The sequence below is a fragment of the Callorhinchus milii genome, unplaced genomic scaffold (assembly GCF_018977255.1).
Source record: "Callorhinchus milii isolate IMCB2004 unplaced genomic scaffold, IMCB_Cmil_1.0 Scaffold10, whole genome shotgun sequence".
Taxonomy (NCBI): Eukaryota; Metazoa; Chordata; class Chondrichthyes; order Chimaeriformes; family Callorhinchidae; genus Callorhinchus; species Callorhinchus milii.
Genome location: NW_024704751.1, coordinates 6,402,331 through 6,414,834, shown reverse-complemented (window position 1 = coordinate 6,414,834; position 12,504 = coordinate 6,402,331). Strand labels below are relative to the sequence as shown.

The 12,504-nt window shown below is 47.7% G+C and overlaps 1 protein-coding gene across 5 annotated transcripts; it reads right to left on the bottom strand.

Moving 5' to 3' along the window:
• Nucleotides 1-348: 348 nt before the first annotated feature.
• On the bottom strand, nucleotides 349-12,287 carry rab34b (RAB34, member RAS oncogene family b). 5 transcript variants are annotated; one of them, XM_007896653.2, is made up of 12 exons: nucleotides 12,276-12,287; nucleotides 10,365-10,456; nucleotides 8,237-8,430; nucleotides 6,581-6,672; nucleotides 5,050-5,115; nucleotides 4,660-4,761; nucleotides 4,089-4,153; nucleotides 3,359-3,410; nucleotides 3,074-3,155; nucleotides 2,620-2,710; nucleotides 1,194-1,301; nucleotides 349-604 (listed from the first exon to the last, which is right to left on the bottom strand). In XM_007896653.2, exons 3-12 carry the CDS (start codon nucleotides 8,288-8,290, stop codon nucleotides 537-539), a joined length of 780 nt encoding a protein of 259 aa, XP_007894844.1. In that variant the 5' UTR covers nucleotides 8,291-8,430; nucleotides 10,365-10,456; nucleotides 12,276-12,287; the 3' UTR covers nucleotides 349-536. The 5 variants fall into 5 exon arrangements, with proteins under 5 accessions (XP_007894844.1, XP_007894843.1, XP_007894841.1 ...); XM_007896652.2 differs by lacking the exon at nucleotides 12,276-12,287 and adding an exon at nucleotides 11,504-11,790; XM_007896650.2 differs by lacking the exon at nucleotides 12,276-12,287 and having other exon boundaries at nucleotides 10,365-10,775.
• Nucleotides 12,288-12,504: the final 217 nt, after the last annotated feature.

The following is a 12,504-nucleotide window of genomic DNA, read 5'->3' as shown; positions in this document are numbered from 1 at the left end:
TGGGGTGTGTATGTGTGGGTGGGTGGGTATGTGTGGGTGGGTGGTATGTGTGGGTGGGTGTATGTGTGGGTGGGTGGGTATGTGTGGTGGGTGTGTATGTGTGGGTGGTGGTATGTGTGGGTGGTGTGTATGTGTGGGGTATGTGGGTGGGTGGGAATGTGTGGGTGGGTGTGTATGTGTGGGTGGGTGGGTATGTGCGGTGTAGGATTAAACACAGCATCAGTCACAGCTGAGATTCCAACGTTCCACCTTAAGGTGACTCAAGCAGGAGCTTGGGCAGGATTTCGAGTTGGTGGTTGTGCGTGTGTGTGTGTGTGTGGGGGGGGGGGGGGGGGGGTTGGGGTGGGGAGGGGGAGAGGAGAAAGCCCCCCCACCCACCACTGGAGGCTTGTGTGGAGGACTGAGTAGTCTGGCTTATTATCCCGTACCATGTGGAGCTGGTCACAATCACAGCAGATGCTGCTTTTCCTGCCGTGAGCTCTTTCTTTGGTTCCGAACTGAACACATGTGCAAAACGCAGCTGAAACACTCGTTCATCATTGACAACAGTCGGACCTGGATTTCTTCCTTCTCTGGTAGGGATTCTTGTCGTTGTTGTTGATGCCTTGAACCGGCGGGAGAGAGAAAGGTAACTGAATAAAGGGCTGACCTCAGCAAAGTCATCCTTTACTTAAATAAATGAGCGCTTGGAACGTCCTCCCGGTGTGAAAGGCGCCGTACAAATGTAATCTTCTGTTGTATTGTATACACTTCGTCCCCCTCTCTGCACTTCACGGGCTTGAGGTGTCTCCTGGTTTCACGACAGTACATTTTGACGCAGAGCCTCATCACGTTGCCCGGACACCTCAACGTGCTTTGTGGGGTTTACCGTAAAGTGCGGTGAATGTGTACTCTTAGACGAACCCGGCAGCCAATTTAGCGCACAGCGACGTCCGGGGAAACAGCCGTGAAGCGAACAACCGATTTTTTATCAGGGCCGGTACACGGGGAGAGAGGAAACTCCCTCGTCTTCTCCAACAGCGCCGTGGAGTAATTTACGTCCGCCTAAACAGGGCACGGACGAGGATTTGGGTTAACTAACGTCTGGGCAAAGCACGGCGTCTCCCTTGATGTAACGCGCCCCCCAGCATTGTGATCTGATCCGGGTGGGGGTGAGGGGGGGGCTGTGGTTTCTGCGCTGTGTTTATACTTACGGACCACATCGCCGATCTTCCTGGGGCTGGTCTTTTCCAGCTCGGACAGTACGTTGGCTTCGAAGGTGAGGGAAGCCACCCTGAAGAAAAACTCCTTGACGTTCTCACCTGGGGAGGGGGTGGGGTGGGGTGGGGGGGGTGTGAGAGGTCACGGAGAGGAGGGTGTTAACTCAGTCTCATGGCACAGGTGCAGTTGTGTCCGTGTTGACGGACCATCAGGGTTGAACGCATCAAACCTCCTCAGGTGGTCTCTCAACACACACACACACACAATCACACACACGCACAACTGTGCACGCGTGACTATACACACGGACAATCGCACACATCCAACCACACACACACGCGCACACACACACACACGTGAACAGCTACACACACATGCAATCACGGGGGGGGTAATAAACCCTTCGAAAAATAAATAATAACTAATCATAATAATTTGGCCACTCAACCCACGACTGTTTGTGGGACACTGCTCTGCGCAATTGTCTGCCGCTGCTCGCCCTCGCAAAATACACAGTCACTTCACTTCACAGTATAATTCCGTGAAGCGCTTTGAGACGTCTCGAAGGTGTTCCGAGTCAAGAGATTTCCGCTAGATTGATGTCGCATTTCAGACGACGGCGTGATAAGGCGCTACATCAAATGCGAGGGTTATTATTACTGTATTATTACCATCACACACACACAAATACACACACGCTTTGTTGGTGAAGTATGAGTTAATAATCCTTGCATTTGATATAGCGCTTTTCACGTCAGGAGGACGTCCCAAAGCGCTTCACAGAACACACTGTAAAGTGAATTGACTGTATATTTGTGGGCGAAACGCGGCAGCCAATTGCGTACAGCAATGTCCCACAAACAGTTGTATGACCAATTTATTATTGTTTTTGGTTTTGGAGGGATTATTATTAGGCTCTGTGTGGAGTAAGGAAACTTGCCCAAGGTTTCGCCCTCTGCCTGGAATTGAACTCAGGTCTCTCTCTTGCAAAGCGAGTGCTCTAACCACTGAGCTACAGGACTCCACACAAAAAGTTATGGATTTATGGATTTATATAGTGGATCAGCTACCCGACTCCCTTGGCATGAGAGGGCCGTCAATCAGTGGGTTACTAGTCCATATCCCTCAAACTGCAGCCGTCAATCAAACTCCACTCCCTTTACAGCGCAGCATTAAGTAAGCTGCCTGCGGGGTTTTTTCGTGGTTGGGGGGGGGGGAGATGAGGCCACTGGAGGGAGCACTTGTGTACGGTACACTGGTGTACCATCTAGTGGAGAAACAAGAGAGTGATACCAGTCAGGAGACATCCCACCGGGATCCGGAATCAACTCCAGTGCTTTCGCCTCTCAGCGCGATCCCTAAACGCCGGCCTCGATTTTGAAGCCCATTCGCGGGCTCGGCCCTCGGCCACTCACTCACCTGTCAGAGAAGACAGCGCCCAATACTCAGCTCTCATCTCCTTCGCGATCTGGATGGCGTCTTTCTCGATCAGGGAGTACTGGCTGGCTGACTGAAAGGCAGAAGGAGAACCGGGGTGAACACGGAGCAAAAAAAGAAAAGAAAAGAAAAGAAAAGCAGAAAGGAACGTCAGCCGCGAAGCTGCTTATTCCTAATCTCGCAACAGCTCCGTGTTTTGTCCGAACGTTTAAGGTGACTTTGCGGAATCAACAATCCTTGCATTTTCTTTTTAATAATCCTCGCGTCCGACACGGCGCCTTATATCCCGTCTTCGAGACGTCCGCAAAACGCTTCACGGGATAGACCGTCGAGTGAATTGACTTTGTGGGCCAAACGAGGCAGCCAATTGCGCAGAGCGGTGTCCCACAAACAGTCGTGGATTGAATATAAGAGAGTTCCTAACAGTTGCACTCACGCTGATGTCTTTCTTTGTCCCAACTAAGAATAGCAGTACGGAGGTTGGGTCATTTTCTTTCAGGGCATCTTTTAGCCATTGTCTGAGGAAAGAACATCCAAATAATAATAATAGTAATAATAGTAATAATCCTTGCATTTGATAGAGAGTAGATCTGGGGGCGATGAGCGCTGGTTAGTCACTGCATGCGACTGCCTTTATGTCAAACGCGACTCCCCTCGGAAGCGAAGGCGCGGATGGAACGATCCCCGACGTAACCCAAGAATCCTGTGTCCGACCACTTACTTCACGTGATCAAGAGACTCGATATCGTTCACATCGAACACGATTATAATGGCTGGAAGCAAGAACATAACAGGCAAAACATTCAGCAAACCTGTCTACAGGAAACCAAAGCTCTTCAGCGTAAAGGGCGCTACACAAACACAAGTTGCTGTTGTTTGGGAAACACAGACAAGCAAATTACAACGGCTTGCATTTGATGATGATAAAAATAATAATTCTTGCATTTGATACAGCGCCTTCTCAAGTCATTGAGGTGTCTCAAAGCGCTTCCCAGGATATACTGCAAAGTGCAGTGACTGTGTATTTTATGGGCGAAAAGCGACAGCCGGTTTGCGCACAGCAATGTCCCACAAACAGCCATGAGGTGAGTGACCATTTTTATTTGTGGTAACGTTGACCAGGACACTCCCTTCTCTTTTCCAATAGAGCCATGGGATCTTTAACATCCACCTGAACAGGCAGACGGGACCTCGGGTTAATGTCTCATCTAAAGGACGGCACCTCCGACAATGCAACACACCCCCAATGTCAGTTTAGTCTGTGTGATTCCAAGTCCTGATGTGAGGCTCGAACCCACGACCTTCTGACTCAAGAGGCGAGTGAGAGTTACCACTGAACCAGGCTGACAACGAGCCCGGCTGAATTCACATAGTGTTCTTCGCTCAGAACAGCTCCGAATTTTGGAGCCCTAAAGGCTGATCATAACAATATGTTTGTAAAATTAATAGACCTTGTGCTCCTCTGTAGTAGGTTGATGCGATACACTTAAACCTCTCTTGCCCGGCTGTGTCCCACCTAATGGGGAAAAAGAAGAAAAATAACATTGAAATGATTCACCTGCTCTCTGGTCTCCTGCCCTTAGGTTACATTCACTCAGAAGATTCACACTTGCATCACGCGGGGGAAAAAAAATGAGGTGCCAACCATCTCTCGGCCAGACGGAATATTTATAATAATCCTTGCATTTGATACAGCGCCTTATCACATCGTTGAGGCGTCTCAAAGCGCTTCACAGAATATACTGTAAAGTGGAGTGACTGTGTATTTTATGTGGGGGGTGAAACGCAGCAGCCAGTTTGCTGTAATGTTTCACAAACAGCCACGGATTGAGTGACCAAATTTATTTGAGGTCGTCGGGGAAGAGAAACTCCTTGATCTTTTCGAATCATGACCGTGGGAATCTTTAACGTCCACCTGGACAGGCAGACGGGAACCCGGTTCAACATCTGATGGCTCAGACAAGGGGCGGAATGGATAAGGTGTCTCATTAACCGCATGTTGTGAGCGTGGCCACTACGTACAGCTGTAGACTGAAGGGGACGCCCAACACTTCGAAACGTTCCATCTCGAAGTCAACCCCGATGGTAGCCTTGTAATTCTTGTCAAAGGTGTTCTTACAGAACCTGAGGTGGGGTGGGGGGGGAACACAAGAGTCAGAACAATAAATAACAACCCTGGCAAATCAGCCTACAACTCTAGGGAACTCCATCCACTGAATCCCCCCCACCCACCCACCCACCCACCCACCCGCCCCGACTCGCTCGTCCCCTCCATCACGTGGAAACGCGCTATGTAAATGTAGATTTGTGTTGTATTGTCTCAAAGCGCTTCACAGGAAAACACAGTGTGATGGACGCTGTATAAATGCATGTTGTTGTTGTTGTTGCTGCTACTGCTGCTGCTGTACTTACCGATTAATTAAACATGTTTTCCCTACAGACAGGTCTCCGACCACAATAATTTTGGAAATCTTCAACCTGAAAGGAAAAATAATATTTGCTTATACAAACAGTTGGTGTGCGTGTGTATGTGTGTGTGGGGGGGGGGCTGAGGGAGAGGAAAAAACCTTTGAGATAAAATTCCGTTCGAGTCAAGCGATTTCCTTTAGATTGACGTCGCTGCTCAGGATTTCTCAAATCCGCTCTGAACATTCGAACTGGTTTTCTGTTCATTCTTACAAGAAATTTGCAGGAAAAATAGCTGAGGCTCTGTTTAAGAAAAGAGGGGATCTTTAACGTCTGCCTGGACGGACAGCCGGGATCTCGGTTTAACGTCTCATCCAAAGGATGGCGCCTCCGACAATTCAAAGCACCCCCAGCACTCCACCGGAGCGTCAGCTTAGATGACGTGATTCAAAATCCTGATGTGGGGGCTTGAACCCACAACCTTCTGACTCAGAGGCGAGAGAGTGCTACTACTGAGAGGCTGACACACAGAGAGGTGAAGGCTGACACTTCAGGTCCTGACCTTAAAGTACTTTTCCTATTGTAATTTAAGAGAACAAAAGGTCTGACAAAGTGAAACGGAAATGTACAAAGAACAAAAATGATTCATCAAGAAGCAGACTTTCTAATCTGTTAGTTCCGGGGAAAATGTGTGTGTGTGTGTAGTGTGTGCATGTGTGTGTATTATAAGCTGTGTCCAGTCTCCCAGCCATTAACTGGTTACAAGTCCCTGACGTTCGATGATTGCTTCAATGCTCGGTTGCTAAGTTAGCTCTGTGTACCCTCTGCCATTAGTGGCACGTAGCCATCAGCTGGTGTTTCTCATCGCTAGGTAACGGGGCTGCATTGTAATTATAATTATAATCCGCGGAGCGCGAAGGTTATACGGTGCCACATCCCCCCCACAGACCGAAGTAGGTTTTATACTCTTAGCCTCTGCCTTGTCCCTGTACGTCCCGCTAAGCGTGCGAGAGTTGTGCTCTTTAAGCCCTCCGAGACACTACCCCACGTGAAGGGTGCTGCATAAATGCAAGTTGTCTGTTGTTATTCTGTCTCCCTGACGATCGAGTGAGACCCTCTGCTTCTTCAGACTTGCCCTGTGGTGTTCAGCGCATTAGGAAACATAGCAAATTACACCGTGTAATTGGTATTTTCTATGGCAACGAAGGCCAACAGTCGTGGATAGAGTGACCGCAATTTTTTTTGGTGAGGGGGTGGGATTAAATCCCTCGGAGAGCGATCAATCAATTGACTAACAGCCAGCGCCCTACTTACTGCTCAGTAAACAGGTGAAGCGCTTTGGGATGTCCTCCCAACGTGACAGGCTGTATAGCAAATGTAAGGGTTATTATTTTCCATACCTTCCAGCCACCTCTCCCCTCCCCCCCCCCACCCACCCATCTCACCAAGCCTTGTCACAGCGCACGTCCAATTAATATGTCTAGGAGATACTTAGCTGAGATTAATCTACTTTGAAGTCCCCCAGAGGGGAGCTTACCCAACGGTTCCCGTTCTGTCATCTTGACAAGCCTTCTTCACCTTGGGGTGGAATATGTCTTTGGTGTGCAGAGCAGATTCTCTTGTGAAACACTGTAAAACCAGAGGTCATGGACGTCAGACTGACTTATAATAATAATAATTAACCTTGCTTTTGATGCAGCGCCTTATCACGTCGTTGAGACGTCTCAAAGCATTTTTAACAGAACACATTGTCAGGTGGATCGATTCAGTGTATTTTGTGGGCGAAATGTGGCAGCCAATGGCGCACAGTAGTGTCCCCCTTAAATGGTCGTGGATTGAGCGACCAAATATATATACTTTTTTGGGGGTTTGGGGTGGCGGGGGGGGGGAAATTATTACCCCCAGAAAGCGAACCGGTTACGGGACGTGAGACGCCAACCCTGCGTGAAGGGCGCGGTGTAAAATGCAAGTTGTCGTCGTCGTTGCTGGTGGGAAGGGGGAAAAAAATCATGTTGAGTTGAAATGCTAAAAGAACAGCGTAATCCTACACACTGTATAAACATATTCAATGTACGTTCATGTACTTTGAGGCATTTCGGATATGATTGAGCTGGTCTGGCCCCCGGGGTTTAGGGATTGCAAGGTGAGACCACACAGTAAGAGGTAATCTTGGCTGAGGCCACAGACAGCTTGAGCTGTGCATTCCGGTGGGTTGTCTAACGAGTGCTCAGTTGCCAGGCGTGTCCGGACAGGAGCCACCTATTTCACGGCGTTTTTTGATAACAGCCTTCGCGACAAAGACTGAGACAACCCGGGGGCTGTTCTGGCACAGCTCGGCAGTGAATAATCTGTACACAGCGAAAGAGGGTTTAGTTCGAAACCGGAGGCGTCGTTCAATCAAACCAGTGATTCCCATTCAATCCAAAATCATATAGGGGGAAGCGGGGAACAGAATACAGTTCTCTCCCAACCCCCCCCTCCCACACACACACACACGTTAAGGTTTAAGTTCTTACAGGTACAATCCTGCCACCCACTGCGCTCAGATTTCACAAGCAGCGCTTTCTTTCATTTTCCCCAGTACTTTCTCACCCCCCCCCCCCCACCCACCCACCACCACCCAAGACAAAAATCTGCGCCGCTTAATAACAAAAGTGGCCTCACACAAATCACGATAAACATCACCGGTAAACACCCCATTGTTGGGATTGTGTGATGTAGCTTATAATAATAATAATATTAATTGGGACGTGCTCCCAACGTGAAAGGCTCTATATAAGAATATAGGAAATGCTGGATGAAGAACGATCAAGGTCCATCCAATTTGCCTTCTACCTTCCTGGCAGTTGCGTGCACGTGTCATGTCCTGAATTACTCATTCGTTGCTGTTGTTGTTATACAATGCCTGTGTTAGATACCACGCCTTATCACATCTTTGTGATGTCTAAACTGTTTTGCAGGGTATATACAGTTAGGTGGTGTGACTGTGTGTTACTTTGCGGGCGAACAAAACACGGCAGCCAGACTTGAGGGTGGAATAGTGAGAATTTGCCTATTTGAGACGCTCTCTCTCCGCTCCTCTCCCCCCAACCCCTAGGAAAGGCGCTGTCTAAACACAAACTGTTGTTGTTTATAAGAGATTCTGGAAAGAGTGGCAGCGAGGTTTCAAACCAGAGAGAAGTCTCTACTTTACCGGTGGCAACTCGGTGACGATTCGATCTCTTCTGACCGGAGGAAGTACGCTCATCTTCACAGCTGCTGGTAGCGAAGGAGATCGTCAGAGACTTCGAACGTGACAGCAGACTGTGTGTCGTGACTCAGCTCAGTACAGCCCAATCCTAACCCTCATCAGGTGTCCACAAGCACACGCAAGTCTGTCCGCAGGGTCTAGACAACAATAATAAGATTAATAAGAATAAACCTTGCATTTGATTTAGGGCCTTATCACATCGTCGAGACGTCTTAAAGCGCTTCACAGGATATACTGTGAAATGGAGTGACGAACGCAGCAGCACAATCACGTACATCAGTGTCCCACAAACAGCCATGAAACAATTGACCAATTTTGTATTGGGGGGGGGATTATCGTCCAGGACCCCGGGAGAGAGAAACTCTCTTCTCTTTCTGAACAGCGCCGTGGGATCCTTAACCCCCACGTGAACAGGCAGACGGGACCTCGGTTTAACGTCTCATCCGAAGGACGGCACCTCCGACAATGCAACACTCCCTCGGAGCTGCACTGGAGTGTCAGCTTAGACTGTGCGATTCCAAATCCTGACGTGGGGGATTGAACCCACAACCTTCTGACTCAGAGGCGAGAGCGCTAACGACTGAGACACTAGATCCGTTGACCAGCCTGCTGACAGATGGTACTGATCTCACTGGGAAGCAAGATTGGGTGGGGGGAGGGGGTGGGGGGGGGAGGAGGAGAGAGCGTGCTCAAGAGATAGGAGCTTTGAGACTCAAAATCCCACCTAACCTTGCCTTGTCTTGTTATCGGAGACCCTTTTGTCTTCAGATTATTGAAGAGGGCAGAACTGTTGGAAGAAAAATCTTAAATCCAGCTCTGATTTGGAAGCCAGTCCCCCTTGTTTTCTTCGAAGGGCTTTGGGGAGAAAAGCGGTTGGCCAAATTGAGATTGAATTTAGGAATGCCCCACAAAAATCTTAGAATTCGAAAGCTATTTATTTCTCAGGGGCCTTAGTCGGGGGGGAGATGAAATCTGTTCTGATTTGCGCTGTTTCTCTACACTTCTAGAAAGTTAGCCTCTTCTCGCCCCCCCCCCCCCCCTCCTCCCCCACCCGCCCCTACTCAAACTAAAACTAAAACTTGGCACCCTTTTTCGGCTTAGTCTCTTGAGAGCGAACGAGCGAGTGGGACTGAGTACGCTTGAGTGGAAAAGGGAGAACTTTGGTCATTCGTTCACAACAGTGGTTTAAAATGGTCATTAATTCTCTCTCTCTCTCTCTCTCTCTCTTTTTCTCTCCGTCTCTTCCGGAAACTTAACCAGACTTGATTTCCTCGGGGTTTGGAAGGATGCCACTGTAAATGTTAAGAGTGAGCCATCAGAATGTTTGTCCACTCCAAGTTACTGTGTCATTGTTTTGCTCTGTGTCTGCTTGCATTATTCATCTGACTCTATGGTAACAAATATCCCACCACTGTAAAAGAAAGTCACTCTCTCTGCCAATATTATCCCCCCTTTCCTCAATTAACAAACACACACACACACACACACAGTTAACAATCCACCAAAAAAGAGCAAAATATACAACCTTTTGAGATCACAGACAGAGACACAGTGCAAAATCTTAACACATCCCCTCTCTCTTTCTCTCTCCTTTCCTTTGGGTCTCTCTGAAAGTTTTGGCAACTGTCTTAAAAGTTTTGATGAGTTAGATCACTGCAGTGAACTGGATGGAAACTGTGATATATCTTTTTTTTTTGGAGGGGAGGAGGGGGACTGGTGTGTTTTTTTTAAAAAAAGAAAAACTTACATCGTTGGTATCAGAAGGGATAAAAATAAGTTTAAACCCCCCCACTCCACCCCACCCCACCCTCCCCCAAGAACATTTTTATATCAAGTCCCAGTGTTAATCCTTTAACCCAACTCTTTGCTTTGCAAACTTTTTGCAACAGTGAACTAACTCAAGAGGCAAAAAAAAAAAGGCTTCAGATAACGTTAAAATCCATCGAGCGATCAGCGGAGTGGGTTTTTAACAGCACTGTAGGAGAGAGAGGAATGTGGGTCAAGATTTGTGTTCCTTTCCACCCTCTTTTCTCTCTTTCTCTCTATCCCTCTCTCTCTCTTTCTCTCTTACCTTGTGGGTTCTGCAGAATCAATCTTGAGTCAATGCACTGGAAGTCTGTTGTTTTTTTCTTAGTTCTTCTTATTTGAGAAAAAGGTGGATCCCTTTGGTTTGGGAAATAGAATAGAGTTTGCATTTAAAATAAAGCAAGTTATCCCTCTCTCTCTCTCTCTGTGTCCTTTATTTTGCTGTTGCACTGTTGCAAGCCTTTACTCCTGGTGTCTCTCCCTTCCTTTCTCCTTCATCCCCCCCTCCTCCTCCCAATCCCTCTTTAAAACTATTCACAACGTGGCTGTTCGCAGGACCTCGAATTCCTAAATCCCCACAAGTCTCAGACCACAGATGTCTCCCATTCCTTAGCCCACAGCTCCCTGCTGTTTCCCCAATAAAGTCTCAAATAAAGAGAGGAAAGGGAAAAAGAGAGGCAGTGAGAGATCACAGCTTTTCCTTACTCCTTAAATGTAGCTTCACATCACTCAGTTACTTATTTCAACCCTGCAACCAATCAACTTTTTTTTGGGGTGATGGGGGGGGGGGTTGGAAAGAAAATTAAAAAGTCTGCTGGTATTGGAATACACCAGTTGTGCTGGCAATGCATTCACAACTAATGCATTCAGTTTCTCAATGAAATGCAAGAATCAATGTTTAGCCTCTGGGTCAGAAACTGGCTGATTGGGGGGGGTGGGGGGTTGAATTATTTTTCCTCCACCTCCCCACCCACGCGGGGAATAACTGAAATTGTTACGCGTGAGCGATGTTTTCGTGATCATAGGAATTATATTGAATAACAATCATTCGTAATAATAATCTTTGCATTTGATATAACACCCTTCACGTCAGGAGGAAAAAGAGTCTATTCGAAAAGAGAAGAGAGTTTCTGTCTCCCGGTGTCCAGGCCAACACTCCCCCAAATAAAATTGGTCACTCACGCCATGGCTGGGTGTGGGACGTTGCTGTGTCCAACTGGCTGCCGTGTTTCGCCCACAAAATGCACAGTCACTGCACATTACAGTATATCCTGTGAAGCATTTTGAGATGCCTCAACGTTATATCAAATGCAAGGATTATTATTATCGTCAGTATAATTATAACTTCTCGAACTTTCTGCCTCAATCACTCTGCCTCGCTCTCTATTTATCTTTAAATCCTACCTTAAGCCTACGGTCAGTGGAGAGTAAGTTCTCCTCCCCCTTTTCTCTTGCTCGGTGTCTTGAAGCATTTACTGGCACTACATAAAAGTTGTTGTTGTTGTCTTAAGGCAGGCTTTGAAAGTGGGGAGGATTTTGCAGTAATTATCTGGTTTTATTTCAGATTCTCGCCATTTCATTTTCTATTCATCTGTAGTTGTTGTTTCCTTTTTTGCTTTATTCATTTGCGGCGCAGAGTGAGCATCAACAGCCTGTATGGCAGCTAATCGCTTCCTTTCAGAAAGACAACAAGGCTGCAGTGACATATGCGTGTGTGGTGTCTGTGTGTGTGTGTGTGTGGGGGGGTGGGGGGTGGAGGGGAGGGTTTTACTACTTACTGCATTTGAGAGGCTTAGTGTTACCACCGCATAAATGAAGCGATCACTGCTATGTCCAAGATGAGATTTGAGGGCAACGTGACATATCAGCAAAGACAGAACAGTGGGACTTTGCCTCTGAGTCAGAAGGTACTGCCGTGGTTCAAGCCCCACAGCGGGACTTGGAATCACACAATCTTAAGTTGTCGCTCCAATGCAATGCTGGGGGCGAACGGCATTGACGTTACCTCCAACACCTCCTTCGGATGAGACGCTAAACGGAAGTCCCATCTGGATGTTCAGATTGGACTTTAAGGATCCCGTGGCGCTATTCGAAAAGAGAAGGGAGTTTCTCTCTCCTGGTGTCCTGGCCGACAATGCACCCCCACCCCACCACCCAAATCAAATTGGTTACTCACCCCTCGGCTGCTTGTGGGACATTGTTGTGGGCAAATTGGCTGCCCGTTTGGCCACAGAATACACAGTCACTCCACTTCACTGTATATCCTGTGAAGCGCTTTCAGACGTCTCGTCGGTGGGATAAGGCGCTGCATTAAACAAAGGATTATTATTATAACTTGACAGCGATGGCTTGTGGCAATAATAACAATAATAATGATAATAATAATCCCTTGAAAATAAACAAAA

Coding starts and splice junctions, on each gene's coding strand:
- rab34b (XM_007896653.2), bottom strand. CDS start 8,290: ATGAGCGTACTTCCTCCGGTCAGAAGAGATCGAATCGTCACCGAGTTG. Junction 6,673..8,236: donor TCGTCACCGAGTTGCCACCG/GTAAAGTAGAGA, acceptor CTGGTTTTACAG/TGTTTCACAAGAGAATCTGC. Junction 3,156..3,358: donor GAGTCTCTTGATCACGTGAA/GTAAGTGGTCGG, acceptor TTCTTTCCTCAG/ACAATGGCTAAAAGATGCCC.